Source organism: Saccopteryx bilineata, chromosome 3, assembly GCF_036850765.1.
Source record: "Saccopteryx bilineata isolate mSacBil1 chromosome 3, mSacBil1_pri_phased_curated, whole genome shotgun sequence".
Taxonomy (NCBI): domain Eukaryota; kingdom Metazoa; phylum Chordata; class Mammalia; order Chiroptera; family Emballonuridae; genus Saccopteryx; species Saccopteryx bilineata.
In genome coordinates this window covers 299,890,763-299,910,609 of record NC_089492.1, presented here as the reverse complement: position 1 = coordinate 299,910,609, position 19,847 = coordinate 299,890,763, and the positions used below count along the sequence as shown (strand labels likewise).

At 41.0% G+C, this 19,847-nt stretch overlaps 1 protein-coding gene across 4 annotated transcripts in view; it reads left to right on the top strand.

Moving 5' to 3' along the window:
• LOC136331928 (zinc finger protein 420-like) overlaps positions 1 to 14,486 on the top strand; it is a 70,261-nt gene extending 55,775 nt beyond the window's left edge. For 2 of the 4 annotated variants that reach the window (XM_066271096.1, XM_066271095.1), the window contains 3 exons: positions 495 to 636; positions 8,611 to 8,681; positions 11,244 to 14,486. In XM_066271096.1, the coding sequence (XP_066127193.1) occupies positions 603 to 636; positions 8,611 to 8,681; positions 11,244 to 12,776 (1,638 nt within the window). In that variant the 5' untranslated portion in view covers positions 495 to 602 and the 3' untranslated portion in view covers positions 12,777 to 14,486. The remainder of the gene's footprint in view (positions 1 to 494; positions 637 to 8,610; positions 8,682 to 11,243) is intronic. The other 2 variants (XR_010730562.1, XM_066271097.1) reach the window with 2 other exon arrangements.
• Positions 14,487 to 19,847: the final 5,361 nt, after the last annotated feature.

Genomic DNA, 19,847 nt, shown 5'->3' with positions numbered 1-19,847 from the left:
TGCTTCAAACCGGATGAGCCCACGCTCAAGCCAGCAACCTTGGGTTCTCGAGCCTGGGTCCTTCGCATTTCAGTCCAACGCTCTATCCACTGTGCCACACTGCCCGGTCAGGCTGACGACCCACATTCAAAGCTCTGAGATCACTGGCTTGAGCGTGGGGTCATAGACATGTTGCTGGCATGAGTCTAAATGTTGCTGGCTTGAGCAACAGGTCACTGACTCAGCTAGAGCCTCCTGGTCAAGACACATATCAGAAAGCACTCAGTGAACAACTTAAAGTCACACAGCTTGAGTTGATGCTCCTCATCTCTCTCAAACCAGTTTTTGTGACCTTTCTCTCTCACACACACTCAGGAAATATATCTATTGCTGGGCGAAAATGATCTTACTGAATCATTTTCTCTCAGGACAAAAACTCTTCTAACCCTGTTTTCATGATAAAAGGAATTATGAACTCAGATTGCGGACTTTCGTTAATGTGTCTTTTCTTCCAGAAACCATTGACCTTCAGGAATGTGACCTTCAGGGATGTGGCTGTAGATTTCTCTCAGGAGGAGTGGGAATGCCTGGACCCAGCTCAGCGGAAACTGTACGTGGATGTGATGTTGGAGAACTACAGGAACCTGGTCTCCCTGGGTGAGGATGACTTCCTTCCTGAGTTTATTCTCTACCTGCAGCGTTTTGTTTCCTTCATTAGGGGGAACATCACGTGGGAGCTTCTGCCTTGCAGGGTAGATTTTAGAGTTCTGCTGTGAGGGAACAAATATGGGTTTTGCTGGTGTAGAAACAAAGTCTTCATGATGTACATTAATTAGAACTCAGTGTATGAAAACTTATATGTTGTCTAGAATGATTAAGGTGCTATCACAAAACAGTATTTTGGAAAGTTATTCTCTAGAACATTGTAATATTGTACCATGTCTTCTCACCTGGGCACAAAATGAATTAGAAATTGGAGCTGGGAAGGAAAATAACACTGTCCTTCCACCCCAGTAGGTGGGATGAGGAAGCAGATGAGGCAGGGAAGAGATCTAAAGGTCACAGAGGAGGCCAGACTTTCAAGTGTGGTTGGGAAGCTGCTGCAGTGGAAAGGGCTGTGAGAGGCCCAGGTGTATCCCTGTTGTCATAGAGGGACAGCTTGTCTCCAACACGTCCTGTGTTCCGACATCCTCTCAGGACTCTGCTTTTGCTCTAGTGACCTCTGTCATCACATTAGCAGGAGGGCCAAGTCTAAACCTTGGACTGAGAGCTGCCATGATGAGTCCTCTTCCAAAGCTTTGGGCACCACGGAAAAAATGTGCACATACCTGAGGAATTACATGATGAGCCATTTTTTCTCTCATTTGGAGTTTTTAATGAAAGTGGTTGAGATCCTCAAATTGGTTGCAGAAGTTTCAGGAATCCTGCGGACTGACGCTATGTTTTCAGATGTTTCCTTCCTTGTTTCCTTCCTTCCTTCCTTCCTTCCTTCCTTCTTTCCTACCTACCTACTTACCTAAAGAAAAAATGATAAGAAGCATTAGTACTTTTCTGCAGCAACATACTTGTTCATTGATTGGTTTTTTAATGTGCCTTGATGTGGGGATACAGCACAGTGAAAGACCCCTTGCTCAGGCCAGCGACCATGGAGTCATGTCTATAATTTCATGCTCAAGCCAGCTTAAGCTGGTGAGCCCACACTCAAGCTGGTGACCTTGGGGGTTCAAACATGGATACTCTGTATCACCGTTCTACATTCTATGCACTGTGCCATTGCCTGGTCAGGCCAGATTTATCATTTCTAATTCTATGGATGAGTCACACAAGACCCTACATAATATACACTCAATGATTTCATTACAACACAAAGCATCTCCCTAAAGCAGGGGTCTCAAACTCGCGGGCCGCATGTGGCCCGCTGAACAATTTTGTGTGGCCCGCAGACTAATCCACGAAGTTCAAAATATTTTGGATAAAATTAAGTAAGCCTGTGGATTAGTTCAAGTGAATTTTGAAGAGTTTTATTAAAGGAGGAGATTTATTAAAAATACCGGTCACATACAGTCGACATGAGCAGTCTGGAAACCCAAATCATGTGCTCCCCAAACATTTCAGGGGCTGTTTATATGCCCTTGATTACACATGGGTGGGGGAGAGCATGACATCATGGCACTAGCTTACAATATTTGTTTAGGGGATACACAGAAACATTAAGACTTTCAAGGTAACGCCTAACCTGGCAGTGGTGCAATGGATAGAGCATCGGACTAGGATGCAGAAGGACCCAGGTTTGAGACCCTGAGGTTGCCAGCTTGAACACAGGCTCATCTGGTTTGAGCAAAGCACACCAGCTTGGACCCAAGGTCGCTGCCTTGAGCAAGGGGTTACTTGGTCTGCTGAAGGCCTGCAGTCAAGGCACATGTGAGAAAGCAATCAACTGATGATTGATGCTTCTCATCTCTCTGTTCCTGTCTGTCCCTCTCTGACTCTCCCTCTGTGTTAAAAAAAAAAAAGAGAGAGAGAGACTTTTAAGGTAACACAATCAAACATGTTTACAAATCTTTTAGGTTTCCTCTTCCCTTTTTTGCCTAGAGGAATGTTACTCTCAGGATTCCAGGAAGGGGGAGGAACAACAATCAATTTAGGGAGATATTTAAATTCTGTTTCCCTTTGACAGGGAAGAAGTTTCTCGGTTAACCTTTATTTTAGATTTAAAACTAAATGACCCATTTTCTTGAAGCCGGAAACTTCTACATTCTTCTCTCTCCCCTCCCTAAGGGAAGGACGGGACAGGAAAGCCTGACCTTTTCTCCTAGAATATTAATATTGCAGCTTTTTGGTACCTTACAACAATAGGTGACCTTGGAGTATTGCCCAGCAGGTAGGAAAGTATCCACTGTTACCTGATTTCATCATCACTGTCATTCTGTAATTCTTTCGTGTGCAGTTGAGAGCTGCTGAGGAGTGTGTCTTTTTTTTTCACTTTTGATGAAATCTTTGTCATATTTGTGCTTTTGTGTTGGGGACTGAAAAAGAAACAGGGTATTTTGCAATTTGGAGACTGGGGGACAGAGGTACTGTGAGCTGATAGTCTGTCCATCCCCCCACCTCACCTAAGTTGCAAAAGGCTGTGTTGCTTGTCCTGCCCCCCATGTTCCCTGGAAGGACTGGAAGGAAGTAACTTCCTTATGTTTGTTAAGTAATGGTGGGGGGTTTCCTACATGTGTGGAGTTCTTGGGTTGCCTTGGAAACATCACTGAATTGCTGATTTCCACCTTGCCCAGGATAATAAAGAAGGATGCGGCTAGGGCAGTGGCCATGTTTTTGCTGCTGGACTAGGGTGGTAATTTTACTGCTGGCAAGAAGCTGTGGCTTCCTACTAAAATGCATCTTATATATATATCTTTAGTTCTTTGTCTGTTTTCATTTAGTTTCCTACCATTCCCGCTCGAAAGCCTGGAATATACTTGTTATGCAATGGCAACATTTTTGGATTCACAAGGGCTGATACAACATGCAGAATTGTTCTCCTTGAGTGGTGGGATAAGGAGTGGGATAAAAGTGTTCTCCTTTAAGAAGTGGGATACTGCATTATGGGGCACTTCCTATTTAGGAAGTGGCTTTGTCCCTTAATTAAAGTTTATTTTAGGCAAAAGCAATGATAAGCATTTTTATTTGCTTTGTCTAAATGTTTTTTTCTTATGGTGTGCTTAATCTTAAATGTTTACACATTAGTCTGTGTATGGCAAATAGCCATGGCCACCATCATAGCTGCCTGGCCAGTGCAGGTTTGCATTTGATTCAGACAGACAGTAATGAAACAATGGAACCACCTGACCTGTGGTGGCTCCGTGGATAAAGTGTCGACCTGGAAATGCTGAGGTCGCCGGTTTGAAACCCTGGGCTTGCCTGGTCAAGGCACATATGGGAGTTGATGCTTCCAGCTCCTCCCCCCTTCTCTCTCTCTCTCTCTCTCTCTCTCTCCCTCCCTCCCTCCCTCCCTCCCTCCCTCCCTCCCTCCCTCTCCTCTCTAAAAAAATGAAACAATGGAGCCAAGAACTGGTTGGCCATTAGTTTTAATCCTAACTTGCACCTGGTGGGCAAGAAATACACACAGTGGAAAAACACTTCCCTTTCCATTCAGGGCTCCCAAAACCACTGACTTATCTGAGTTTCCTAGAGTCAAAGGTTTCTAACCTCACCAGCCTTATTCACTTCTGTTCCCCATCTTCTCTCTGCAAGTACTGCACAACTGGCTTCTCCCTCAGAACTCCACCATCTTGGCTGCTTCTCCTCCTCCATGTGGCCTTTCTCTGCTCTCTCTAGCATGGGCTCCTCTGCCCCATTTTATAGTATAGAAATAAAAAACCTTTAATCCAATATACAAATAAGGAAGTCTCAGCCCTGGCCGGTTGGCTCAGTGGTAGAGCATCGGCCTGGCGTGCGGAAGTCCCGGGTTCGATTCCCGGCCAGGGCACACAGGAGAGGCGCCCATCTGCTTCTCCACGCCTCCCCCTCTCCTTCCTCTCTGTCTCTCTCTTCCCCTCCCACAGCCAAGGCTCCATTGGAGCAAAAGATGGCCCAGGTGCTGGGGATGGCTCCTTGGCCTCTGCTAGAGTGGCTCTGGTTGCGACAGAGCGACGCCCTGGGTGGGCAGAGCATCGCCCCTGGTGGGTGTGCCGGGTGGATCCTGGTCAGGCGCATGCGGGAGTGTGTGACTGCCTCCCCATTTCCAGCTTCAGAAAAATGCAAAAACAAACAAACAAACAAAAACAAATAAGGAAGTCTCTGATACAAAGTCACTTATCTGAGGCATAAATGGGATTCCTCATAAGAGTGAACCACCCCATATCATCCAACAGTCAAGGGTGTGGGGAAAAGCCTAGTCTTAAAACTAAGCCTTAGTTTATAATGTCTTTGCTGGCTTACAGCCTGTCTCCCACACCCAATGCAAACTATAAGTGAGCAAACATATATATCATATTTACAAACTTATTTGACCAACATTCCACCCCTTTTGCTGGCTTCACATCTAAAGCAGGTATTTCTGCACAAGGAAATTAGGCATATTACACAAATTACAAAAACATGACAAATCATACAATTTCAACAAATACAAAGATACACTTCATCAGTCTCTGAGCACTTTGCCAAAAGCACCAAATGTCCTCTGACTTCTTTCTAGCCATGGAGAAAGCTTCCCAGGGCAGGGGAGTGCTTCCAGCAAAGCCACCCCCACCCCCATCAGGGTATTTCACACTGTCCAAAATCCGTAAGTCCATCCAACAAAGGAGCCAGTGCTCAATCTGGTCATAGTCCAGGAAATCAGTCCACGCATATGGGGTCTTAGCCACCCCCCTAATCCCTGCCGTCCTGGCAGGTCTTACATTGTCCAGGGAGGAACACATGGCAATGGCAGTCAGCATTTCCATCTCTGCTCCAGAGACCATAATGGCAGCCACCCCTATGTCCCAAAATCACAGACCTACCAGGGGTGTAGTAGGTACTCCTTGCTGTTGGGCTCTCACCTTCTGGAGACTTTGGATTGCAACTCCAGCCCAATTCTTATCCTCCAAAGAGGAACTGAAAACACCAGCTCACGCAGCCAGGCTTGAGCTCCGGGCCGCTGCTACCTTCTGCGCTGCGGGCCTTGCAGCTCCAGCCCCGGCCTCCTGCCGCTGCTGGCTCTTCACAACATCCAGGGCAACGTCCAAGTGAATCTTGTGAACCAGGTCAGCCTCCTCCTGTGTTTGCTCCAGCTCCTTCTGCTGCTTATGTTTGCAGGTCCCAGTCAGCCTCTTCCACAGAGTTCTTGGTTTCCTCACGCATGGCTGTAAAACTCAGCCAGCTTACGGTCCCCAAAAGGACAGCCATGGGTAACCATAACAGTAGCCAGTCCTCTACTCCACTGCTCAAAGGTGGTGGTGACTCCATACCGAACTGTCACAGACTACACCAAATGTAAAACCAGTACCTGTGGGCACCATCATAGCTGCCTGGCCAGTGCAGGTTCACATTTGATTCGGACAGACAGTAATGAAACAACGGAGCCAAGAACTGGTGGACCATTACCTTTAATCCTAGGTTGCACCCAGCGGGCAAGAAATACACAGTGGGAGTGGGAGAACACTTCCTTTTCCATTCAGGCCTCCCAAAGCCACTGACTTTTCCGAGTTTCCTAGAGTCAAAGGTTTCTAACTTCACCAGCCTTATTCACCTCTGATCCCCATCTCCTTCTCTCTGCACAAACTGGCTTCTCCCTCAGCACTCTACCATCTTGGCTGCTTATCCTCTCCTCCACATGGCCTTTCTCTGCTCTCTTCCTGCATGAGCTCCTCTGCCCCATTTTATAGTGTAGAAATAAAAAACCTTTAATCCAATATACAAATAAGGAAGTCTCTGATACAAAGTCACTTATCTGAGGCATAAATGGGATTCCTCATGAGAGTGCATCACCCCATATCATCCAACAGTTAAGGGTGTGGGGAAAAGCCTAGTCTTAAAACTAAGCCTTAGGTTATAATGTCTTTGCTGGCTTACAGCCTGTCTCCCACACCCAATGCAAACTATAAGCAAGCAAATATATATATATATATAATATTTATAAACTTATTTTGACCAACAGTCTGTTTGAATTTTACAACTTTGTAATGCTTTTTTAATTTTGAAATGTTATTTTTTTTGAGGTGGATTACACCTTATTTTTATAAGATTATGTGAAATACAGTATACCAGAAAAAATTTCTCATGTCATTTGAATATCCTTATTACAATTACACTTGTCAGTTATTTTTGAATGATTGAAATGCATTGTCTAAGGAATTTTCTACTGTATAATGTCATGATGCAAACTTTTTGCTTTTTGAGGGTACACTCAGTTATAATTTATAGTTAATATAGAAGAATTTTTGATCACTGGAATGATTATGTAGTTTTCAAATTCTGCAGATTAATTTCAACTACTTTCAAATGTACAGGATAGGGGCTAGACCTTAATATGCTGTACAAAATTTAAAATTATTCCCCATGATATTTTCAAGACCCAGCATAGTTAATACAGTATTATTTACTCTATACCTCATGCTGCACTTTACATCCCATGACCGTTCTGTAACTACCACTGTGTTCTTTTCAAGTGCTTTAACTTTTTGTCTCAGTCTCCCAACTCCCCTGCCCTCTGGCAGTCATCAGTCTGTTCACTGTACCCGTGAGTCTGTTTCTGGTTGTTTATTTATTTATATTCTGTAGATTCCAAATATTATTGACATATGGTACATGTGTTTCTCTGCCAGACTTATTTCACTTTGCACAATACCTTCTATGTGTGTCCATGCTTCTGCAAATACTATAGTTTCATTTGCTTTTATCATTATTTTATTTCTTAACATTTATATTCACATTGTTGATTTTTTTTGTTTACAATGACCCTGATTCTTTTTTCTTCATTTTAAGATGACTCCCCCTATACATTTCTTTTTAACTGTGAGAGAAAGCAAGGGGATCACAAGCATCAACTCATGATTGAGTCACTTTAGTTTAGTTGTCAGTGACTACTTTTTATATGTGCCTTAACTGCATGTCTTCAGCTGAGGCAGTGATGCCTTGCTCAAGCCAGGACCTTGGGATCAAGTTAGTAACCATGGAATCATGACGATCCCATGCTCAAGCTGGCGAACTTGATATTATTTTTTCCTTTTGTGTTTTTTTAAAAATTTTTTCTTTGTTTTTTTCAGTGAGTGAGAGAGAGATAAAGTCAGAAAGGGGCAGAGATGAAAAGCATCATGTCATATTTGGAGAACCTTAGTTCATTGACTTTTTCTTATATGTGCCTTGATGGGGAGCTTCACCAGAGACAATGACTTCTTGCTCAAGTTAGCAATTTTGGGCATGAAGCCACCAACCCTAGTGCTCCAGCCAGAGACTTCACTGTTAAACTGGTATGCCTGTGCTTTAGCCAGCGACCTTGGGATCTTGGACCTGGATCCTCAACATTTCGGCAGATGCTCTATTATTTGTGCCACCACATGGTCAGACCTGCTATCCGTGCTCTTTAACTTTTGAGCCTACACTCAAAGTACATGAAGTCACATTCAGCACAGAGAGCTCAGGGATTGAGATGGGTACCTCAGTATCCCAGGTTGACACTACCCATTGCATCATCATGGTCATGCTCTTTCTGTTATTAATCTCTCTTCAGTAATGCAGTCTCTGTGTGCTTGACCATTTACTTTTTAAAAATTGGTCTTTACAGTATATTCACCATGTACTGCCATTCTCTTGGCACTCTGTCATGCAAAACAGAAATGGTCTTTCAGGAAGCAGTGAAACATCCAGTTCATTGAGCATACAGCACTGCCATTTCTGTGTTTCTTGAGAAGAAACTTGTAATTGGGAATGTTCTTACCATAATTTGGTGTTTCAGCAGATATTTTTTATAATGGATATAAGTTTTTATTTTTCTCTAATGTGACTTTTTTTTTTCTGATGTGACTTTTTTCATTATTACCTCTCTTGGTCTTGCTTTGAACTCTTAACCTGCCTTTGGCATACTTAAAATGTAATTTTGTCAGTACTTGCTGGTATGACCATTTACCTTGTGTCATAACTGAATATTTATTTTGTATCTTTCAGCTATGCCATCTGGAGACAACCAGAGCTTGTTACAAAATCAAGGCACAGATTTGTTCTCTAAAACACTATTGGTAAGTTATTGAAGGTATGATTTTGGTAATGTAAACTTAATGAAAGCCTTAGAAATTAAGGAAGAGTGCTGACAAGAAAGGATATTAATATGGACAGAACTAACCTGCCTCAATTATTTTTTGTTGTTATATTTATATACAGTGTGTCTGTAAAGTCATGGTGCACTTTTGACCGGGTCAGGAAAGCAACAAAAGATGAAAGAAATGTGAAATCTGCACCAAATAAAAGGAAAACTCTCCCAGTTTCATACCTATTCAGTGCAGTTCGATATGGGCTCATGCACAGATTTTTTAGGGCTCTTTAGGTAGCTATCCCATATATATATATAGTCTCTACAGACTCGTCACTGACTGATGGCTTACCAGAATGGGGTTTCTCCACTAAACTGCCGGTTTCCTTCAACTGCTTATCTCACTGAGTTATGTTATTCCTATGTGGTGACGCTTCATTATAAATGCGCCGATATTCACGTTGCACTTTGGTCACAGATTTGAATTTAGTGAGCCACAGAACACACTGAACTTTCCTCTGTACCGTCCACATCTCGACTGGCATGGCCCTGGGCTGCTCCGCTGTATACATGGTGTTACATCATCATCTGCACATGCGCACATGCTGCCACATCATCCTAAAGAAACTGGGAAAGTTTTCTTTTTATTTGGTGCAGATTTCACATTTCTATCTTTTGTTGCTTTCCTGTGACTGGTCAAAAGTGCACCATGACTTTACAGACACACTGTATAGAGAGGAATGGGATAGAGAGGGAAATTGTGACAGAAACGTTGATCTTTTCCTGTATGTGCCCTGACCAGTCTTTGAACCTGAGACCTTTGTGTACTGGGATGACAGTGAAACCAATGGAAGGTTTTGGCCATGGTGGGACCATTAATATCATCAATTATTTAAGTGTTTATTGCACTCTGACCTGTTAAGCAGTCTGTTGGTTAAAAGCATCATATAGAAACAATGAGGTTGTGGAGGCCCTGGCCGGTTTGCTCAGTGGTAGAGCATCGGCCTGGCATGCAGGAGTCTCGGGTTCGATTCCTGGCTAGGGCACACTGGAGAAGCGCCCATCTGCTTCTCCACCTCTCCCCCTCTCCTTCCTCTCTGTCTCTCTCTTCCCCACCCGCAGCCAAGGCTCCATTGGAGCAAAGTTGGCCTGGGCAATGAGGATGGCTCTGTGCCCTCTGCCACAGGCACTAGAATGGCTCTTGTTGCAACAGAGCGACGCCCCAGATGGGCGGAGCAGCGTCCCCTGGTGGGCGTGCTGGGTGGATCCCGGTCGGGTGCATGCAGGAGTCTGTCTGACTGCCTCCCCATTTCCAACTTCAGAAAAATACAAAAAAGAAAAAAAGAAACAACGAGGTTGTGGATTTAATCGCTGGTAAGGGCACACAGGAGAAGCAGTCAATAAATGGACAACAGGGTGGGGCTACAAATGAATGCTTCCCTTCTTGCCCCCTTCTCTCTCCCTGCCCCTCTCTGTCTCTCTAAAAATAAAAAACTGAGTTCTGCCTGGATAGGTCGGTAAGTTGCAGAGTTGTCCAACAGCATGGACATTGCTGGTCTGATTCCCCAGTCAAGGCTCATACAAGAGCAGCTCAATGTTCCTATCTCTCTTTGCCACTTTAAAAAATTTCATTAAAAAAAAACTTATTGCATTGATTATGTCAAAAGAAAGGAAGGGAAAAGGTTGAAGAGTCAGTAAAATACATCTGTTTCTGTATATGCCCTGGCTGGGAATCAAACCAGCAGTCTCTGTGCTTCGGGATGGTGCTCCAACCAAGTGAGCTATCTGGGCAGATCGGGACTGTTATTTGTGATTAACTGTTTTCTAAGTAGGTCAAAATATTACACATTTGTTAAATTCCCTCTTTAAGTCAGCTACATTGCCTATCAGTAGTTTCTAACAATGCAGATTGGTTCTGGCCGGTTTCCTCAGTGGTAGAGTGACCAAGAGTGTGGATGTCCCAGGTTTGATTCTGGATCAGGAACTACAGGAAAATTAACCATTGGCTTATTTTCCCATCACCCTGTTGCTTCTGCTTTTCTCTCTTCCACTCCCACAGCCATGACTGTATTGCTTAAAGAGTTGGCCTCGGGCACTGCAGATGGCTCTGTGGTCTCTTGTCCAGGAACTAGAAAAGTGGCTCCATTGCTGAAGAATTGAGAAACATCACACATGGGCAGAACATTACCCCTTGGTGGGCTTGCCAGGTCGATTCTAGTCAGGGTGCATGTGAGACTCTCTCTGCCTCCTATTCTTCTACTAAAATAAAAAAAAAAGTGACGATCAAAAACTACTCTTTACTATTACATATTTTTGGAAGGTAATCTGGAAAAGTTAAGAAATTATGTAATCTTTGGAATAAATAATCATTGGATTTGTTTTTCAAATGTTTTTCATTTCAATATTTATAGTATTCATTAACTTTGAAGCAAATTTTGTAGAGCCAACATGGTTTAATAGGTATCACAGAGTAGATATTTGGGAATAAGTGTACATATTAAATGAAATTATAACTTTCACTAAAAGCATATGTATCTTTTATGATTACCAGAGTACACATAATGAAGAGAGATGTTACCAATTCAGTGAACATTGGACAGACTTTAAAGAAGCAACAATCCATAATCAACATGAGAAAACTTTCTTTCCAGAGAACCATTATGAACAAGGAAAAGTGTTTGACCTGGTGTCACATTCTAATATTCATCAGGATATTCATGTGGTGGAGATAACAAAGGAACAAAGTAAAAGGGTCAAATCTTTTAAGCAATCTTCAGATCATACTGAAAATGAGAATATTCATACTGAGGAGGAAGTTTATACGTACAATTTATGTACCAGAACTTCCAATGAAATATTCCATGTAAATATACTTAAGGAAGTCCATAGTGGAGAAAAACTTGATAAATATGAAAAATCTGGAGAGACATTTAATTGGCATTCATATCTTAATTTACATGAGAGAGATATTCACACCAAAGAGCGAACACACAAATGTATACATTGCGGCAAAGCCTTTAGCTTTTCCTCAGCTCTTATTAGACATAAAGTAACTCACACAGGAGAGAAACCATACAAATGCACACAGTGTGGCAAAAGCTTTAGCTATTTCTCAACTCTTAATGTACATCAAAGAATTCACACAGGAGAGAAACCATACAAATGCCGACAATGTGGCAAAGCTTTTACTCAATCCTCCAGTCTTACTGTACATCAAAGAACTCACACTGGAGAGAAACCATACAAATGCAGAAAATATTGCAAAACCTTTAGCTGTTCCTCACCTTGTACTAAACATCAAAGAACTCATGCTGAAGAGATATCCAATAAATATTTAGAATGTGGCAAAACCTTTATATGGAAGTCACAGCTTATTGCTCATCAAAGAATTCACATGGAAGAGAAACCATTTAAATGCAGAGAATGTGGCAAAGCCTTTACCCAACCCTCAACTCTTACTAGACATCAAAGAACTCACACAGGAGAGAAACCGTACAAATGTAAAGAATGTGGCAATGTCTTTAGTGATCTTACAACTCTTACTAACCATCGGAGAATTCACACTGGAGAGAGACCTTATAAATGTTTAGAATGTGGCAAAACCTTTATCCAGAACTCACACCTTACTGCACATCAAAGAATTCACACGGGGGAGAAACCATTCAAATGCAAACAATGTGGCAAAGCCTTTAATAGTTCATCAAATCTTAGAAAACATCAGAAACTTCATACTGGAGAGAGGTCTTATAAATGTTTAGAATGTGGCAAAACCTTTATCCTGAACTCATACCTTACTGTACATCAAAGAATTCACTTGGTAGAGAAACCATACAAATGTACAGAATGTGGCAAAACCTTTAGACAATCTTCAACTCTTGCCGCCCATCAGAGAATTCACACGGGAGAGAAACCATACAAATGCAGACAATGCGGCAAAACCTTTAGAAGTTCATCAAGTCTTATAAACCATCAGAAAATTCATACTGGAGAGAGGCGTCATAAATGTTTAAAATGTGACAAAAACTTTATCCGGAAGTCACACCTTACTATACATCAAAGAATTCACTCAAGAGAGAAATCATAAAAATTTAGAGAATGTGGCAAAACCTTTTGAAGATCATCAAATCTTAATCCACATAGGGTTCATACTGGTCAGAAACTGTTTAAATGTGGAGAAAGTGGTAAAGACTAAAGGTTTTCCTCCAACCTTCCTGAACATCAGAGACTTCATACTGGTGAGAAGCCTTTTAAATGTAGGGGATATGGAAGAGCCTTTGGCCATTTCTCAGTTTGTTTTTTTTTAAATATCAAATCACATTTTATTTATTTTTTAATTTTATTTATTCATTTTTAGAGAGGAGAGAGAGAGGGAGAGAGAGAAACAGAAAGAGAGAAGGGGGGAGGAGCTGGAAGCATCAACTCCCATATGTGCCTTGACCAGGCAAGCCCAGGGTTTCGAACCGGCGACCTCAGCATTTCCAGGTCGATGCTTTATCCACTGCGCCACCACAGGTCAGGCCATTTCTCAGTTTTTAATGAACATCAGAGACTTCATAATGCACAGAAGCGCTATCAATGTAGACAATGTGCCACAGCCTTTCACCAATCCTGAACCCTTACTCAAAAACAGAAATTTCATACTGGACAGAAATATTACATTTCTAGGGAGTGTAATAAGGTTTTTGTTTGGTAGGGGAATTTTTTTGTTTTGTATTTTTCTGAAGCTGGAAACGGAGGCAGTCAGACAGACTCCTGCATGCACCTGACCGGGACCCACCTGGCACGCCCACCAGGGGGCGATGCTCTGCCCATCTGGGGCACTGCTCTGTTGCGACCAGAGCCACTCTAGTGCCTGAGGCAGAGGCCATGGAGCCATCCCCAGTGCCTGGGCCATCTTTGCTCCAATGGAGCCTCAGCTGCGGGAGGGGAAGAGAGGGGATGGAGAAGCAGATGGGTGCTTCTCCTGTGTGCCCTGGCCGGGAATCGAACCCGGGACTTCCGCATGCCAGGCCAACACTCTACCACTGAGCCAACCGGCCAGGGCTGGTAGGGGAATTTTAACATTCAAACATTTATTCTCAAGAGAAGCCTTACAGATATCAAGGTTGTGACAAAACCTGAAATGACTTCTCTTTCTGAGCAATAAGCTACATACCAGAGAGACACCTTGTAATTGTAAAGTATGTCACAAAGCCCTTTATCTGCACTGTAAACTTGATGAACATTGCAGAATTAAGGATGGATATGAACAGTAAAAATGTCAGTAATTTAACAAAACTTTTAAACTTTGTTCAACCTCATTGAAGATCAGAAAATTAAGCCTTAAAATTCAATTTCTGTTAGACAATCTTTGTCCTTTTATATGTCTTATTCAATATCTGACAATACTGGATAGAAAAGAAACAGACATAAAGAATATGGGAAGCTTTACACATTATGCTAACCTTTCTCAACAACACTGTGAGCAACAGAATTTCTCACACTTCGGGGCTTTTACCATGTATCACCTTAGATAAGTTCTCATCCTAACTTACCAAAACCTTGCTGTTGTGATTTATTTTTTACAATCTAAAGTTATTTCTAGAACCCTAAGCATTCTCCAGATGGAATTATATTAAAAGCATATGCTCAGCCTGACCAGGTGGTAGCAGTGTGCAGTGGATAGCACATCAAACTGGCATGTGGAGGACCTGGCTTGAGGCCCTGTGGTCACTGGCTTTAATGCGGGCTCACCAGTTTGAGCACGAAGTTTCTGGCTTGAGTGTGGGATCACAGACATGACACCATGGTTGCTGGCTTGAAACCTAAGATCACTGGCTTGAGCAAGAGGTCAGTCATTATTTTGTAGCCCCCTGGTCAAGGCAGATATGAGCAAGCAATCAAGAAACAACTAAGGTGCTGTAATAAAGAATTGATGATTCTCATCTCTCTTTTTTTGTCTATATCTGTCCCTCTCTCTGTCTCTATCACACAGGCAAAAAAATAATGATAATATGTTTCTCATGAACACCAGGAAGAGTGCAAAAAGAAAATCACACAGTGGGATACATTGGACAAAGATATTTGTTAATCCCAAATGAGACCATAAACCAGTACTGAGAACATTTAAGAAATATGTACAAAACTGTAGAATGACAGAAAACAAAAGAGGAGAAAAAGCAAATACTCTAATTTGCAACTTGCAAACATTGACACATAGTGTATGTTTGTCTTTCAAATGATCTTTAGCTCTATATTTCACCAATGGACATTAACCTACAGTATGGTAGCAATACATACAATGACTAAAATATAAAAGCTGAAATGCCACATGTTGACATAGGTGTTGACTTCTAAAGACCCACAGACACTACTGATGGGAGGGAAACTGATGTAGCCACTCTGGGGAAAAGTATTTACTGGCATCTTATGAAAGTGAGCAATTCTGAAACAGCCTTCATATTTAGTCTTCAACAACATTTTATGAAAAGTATCGTTTCTTTTTTGGTTTTTCTGGACACCATTTTCAACACTCAGTTGAATCTATTTGTGTGTTCTATTTCTAGATCTCTATTTTACTACGTTAATTTACTCTATCCTTCAGCCAATCTCAAAATCCCTTTATTACAGATCACTTAAGGTAAGATTTTTTTTTTAATTCAAACATTTCCGTTTAATTTTTAAAAATGGACTCATTATACATTTGACAACCAGGTTGCCAGAATAAATCTAAGCAGGAATTTGAGCATGATGTCAACAAAGAGGGTGCGGTGGACCAAGGGAAGATTTGAAAGATGAACATGTAAGCCCTCCATTCGCACTAAGTTTCAGAATTTTTTTGTCTTTTGATCCTTTTGCTTTTTCATATGAACTTTAGAATCAGTTTTTTTCAATACTTAAAGCATAAACTTAAAGGCCTAGGATGGTTGTTTGAGAGGTAGAACATCAACTCAGCATGTGGATGTCCCAGGTTCGATTCCCAGTCATGGCACACAGGGGAAGTGACCATCTGTTTGTCTACCCCTTCCACTTTTCTCCCTTTCCTGCAGCCATGGTTTGACTGATTTAAACACATCAGCCTTGGGTTCTGAGTAGGGCTCCTTCAAGCCTCAGTCACTGGAAATAGCTTGGTTGTGAGCAGCCACAGATAGGCAAAGCATCAGACCCAGACAGGGGTTGCTAGGTGGATCACGGTTGGAGCTCATGGGTTAGTCTGTCTCTGTATCTCTGCTCTTCTCACTTTTTTTTTAGTTAAAATAAAATTTTTTATCTATGTCCATGAGTTTCCATTTTGTGTCTCACCTATATATGGAATCATACAGTTCTTAGCTATTTCTCATTTAGTTATTTCACTATAATGTTATCAAGGTATATCCATATTGTCGTAAATTATACTATATCATTACTTATTAGTAGTATTCCATTGTATATTTGTACCACATCTTTATCCAATCCTCTATTGAAGGGCATTTTGGTTGTTTCCATGTCTTGACCACCAAGAACAATGCTACGATGAACTATCTTTATGTACCAATGTTTTTGAGTTTTGGGGGTATATATTGGGTAGAGAGAGAAAAGGCAGAGAGTGGGGAAGGGAGAGGGACATAAAGAGAAACAAATATAGGGTGATGGAGGATGATTTGACTTTGCCTGTCTACAGCATATTTGACTGTCCAAATGGTGTGGAAATGTTTCCCCTAAATCTATGTACTCTGGTTGACCAATATCACTGTTAAATTTAATTGTCTAAATTTAAATATATAGAGATAGAAAAATTATTAATTTTTAGAGATAGAGCAGAGAGAAGCAGAAAATAGCAACTTATAATAATTGCTTCTTGTATGGACCTTGACCAAGCAAGACCAGGGAGTTTTATTGATGACCTCAGTGTTCCAGATCAATGATATAAGCACTGTGCCACCATAGCTTATGTTTCTCACTTTCTAAAGATTTTATTTATTAGAGAAATGAGAGAGCAGAAAGAATCAACTCATATGAGTTGCTTTTGGGATGTGCCCTGACACGGCAAGCCCAGGGTTTTTACCTGATGTCAGCATTTCAGGTTTAGACTTTATCCACTCTGGCACTACAGGTCAGGCCCCTCCTCTGTGTTAAAAGAAAAACAAAATCACAAACGACATGCTTCAATGTAGTAAAATTTTTAAATATCCCTTACCTGACTAGGCGTTGGTGCAGTAAATAGAGTGTTGGCCTTGGATACAGAGGACCCAGGTTTGTCACCCTGAAGTTACCAGCTTGAGTGTGAGATTAAAGATATGACGTTATGGTCACTGGATTGAGATTAATGGTCATTAGTTTGAAAACCAAGGTCGCTGACTCAGATAGAGCCTCCAGGAAAAGCACGTATACGAAAGTAATCAATGAACAACTAAATTGTCACAACGAAGAATTGATGATTCTCATCTCTCTTTCTTTCTATGTCTGTCCCTATTTCTTCCTCTCTTTGTCTCACCCTGTTTCTCTCACTAAAAAAATAAAAATAAATTTGTACCTAAAAGTAATCACTTTAAAAAGTGGGAGTGGCAAACTTTCTATGCCCTGGAAATATCAGGATTATTACATCATTGTAATTCTCAGGTTTATGCACCCAGATATTCCATCCTATGCAAGAGAATTTTACATTCTTAACCTGACAGGCAGATTTCAAACAAATATTTCACCTTTATAGGCTATAAGTACGTATGAATATAGTTTTGTCAATAGGCTCTATCTGTAGGGCGGCTGGGCCAGCTGAACTTCCAAAGGTTTCCATCACATTTTCTGGTTAGGGCACATATAAAATAAAATGAATGATTCTGTCTGTCACTGTCTATCTTCCCTTAGTGTCTAAGTAAATAACAAAAAAAATAGCCTAAGGTTAGTTTTATTTGTATTAACATTCTTTCTTCCTACCACTCTAACTAAAATTCCAAGGTTTTTATTAAGTGTACATTTTTAAAGCGACACCTTCCATACCTTGCCAGTATTATTTTAGAGAATATTCCTTCCATTCCTAGCTTTTGAAACAAGATCTGGTTGTGTTAAGATGGCACAGCTGAATGATACAAAGATAATGTTCACAGTTATGATACAAGGTGAACTACATACACCAATTATTGAGAAAGTTACATTTTGAGTACATCATAGGCAGGATGAGAGCTCAAAGCAAGACCAAGAAAGGTCATAATGAGGAAATGTCACAACAGAGAGGAATCAAAACTTGCTTCCATTACTGACAGTATCTACTGAAACACCTTGGCACACAATGGCCATATGATAATAAAACTTCCAATTTTCAGTACTTAAGAGACATAGATGACAGTACAGTTTGATGAATGAACTTACTGCTTTGCTGCTTCTTGAGAGAACTGTTTCTGTTCTGCATGACACAGTGCCAAGAGAATGGCAGTACATGGTGAATGCACTGTAACGACTACTGAAATAAAGTGAGGAATTGTTCAAACACAGAGAGTGCAGTACTGAAGACAGGTATCAGGTAGTGCCTGACCTGTGGTGGCACAGTCGATAATATGTCAACCTATGGTGGCCAGTTTGAGTGTGAGCTCACCAGTTTGAGCCTAGGGTCATAAACATTACCTCATGGTTGCTATCTCAGCTAGAGCCCCTCAAGAAGGCACATTTGAGAATGCAATTAGTCAACAACAAAGGTTCTGCAACTATGAGTTCCGGCTTCTCATCTCACTTCTGTTGTCTCTGTCCCTCTCTCTGCCTCAAAATAAATAGAGATATAAAAGTTAAAGAGTCCCCTTAAAAAATGTTTAGAATGTGAATATAGCCTGACCAGGTGTTGACAAGTTAGATAGAACATCAGACTGGGACAAGGAGGACTCAGGTCCCAAATCCTAACATTGCCAGCTTGAGCTTGGGCTCATCTGGTTTGAGCAAAGGTCACTGGCTGGAGCCCAAGGTCGGTGGCTTAAGCAAGGTGCCACTCAGTCTGCTGTAGCCCCCAAAGTACATATGAGAAAGCAATCAATGAACAACTAAGATGCCACAACAAAAAATTGATGCTTCTCATCTTTCCTGTCTGTCCATATGAATTGCTCTCTCTGTTCCTGTCACACACACAAAAAATGAATGTGAATAGAAATGTGAAGAAATATATGGATTACAAAAAAAGAATTAAAACCTGAGCATTTTCAGAAGCATGGACACACATAGAAGGTATTGTGCTAAGTGCAATAAATCAGGGAGAGAGAGATGTACCATTTCACGTCAGTTATATGTGTAATCTAAAAAACAATATACCTGAATAAGCAACCAGAAACACATTCAAAGATAGAGAACAGACTGATGGTTGCAAGAGGGAAGTGGAGTGGGGAGACTGGGTCCAACGGATAAAGTAATTGAACACTTTGGTAGTTGCAGAACAGTCATGGGATGTAATGTTCAGCACAGGAGATAGTGTAGATAATACTGTATTAACTATGCTGGGTATTAGAAATATGGCGTGGAAATAGTTCAGAATTTCTAAAGTATATGAAGATCTAACCACTATATGGTACAGCTGAAACTAGTTTGAAATATTGAAAGAAAACACAAATGAAGAATAGAAATTTTATTCCCAGAATTCTGATTACATAAAAGCTCAACACATAACAAAATCCTTCTTTATAACCTTTATAAATGGATAGACCCTGAAACAGCAAATGTTTTGCATCATGACACGTATTATACAGCAGAAACATTCCTTAGACAATGCATTAAAATCATTCAACAATAACTGTAAACTACAACTTTAATAGACATTTAAATGACATGAGGATTATTTTCTTGTTTAATATATTTCAGCTAATGCTACAAAAATGTGTAAACTATAATCCACCTCATTAAAAAAAAGAAAAACCCTTTATTTCTAAATAAAGAAACCATTAGAAAGCTACAAAATATGGAGAGAAAACTATTCTTTAAACATTTCAGATTAAGCTTTGTGCAGTGGCAGTATCATAGCCAATGAGGTTTATCAGACAAATTAAACTGAGGACATCAACATACCATGCTGATGCTCTACCACTCAGCCAAATGGCCAGGGACCATATTGGACATTTTTAGTGATAGTTTATACTAAGCAAGAAAACGTTTTGAAGTAAAACAGAGAATTAGATTTTTGCACATTGGGGAGGTGCCTTGTGTGGAGATGAAATCACTGAGTCTG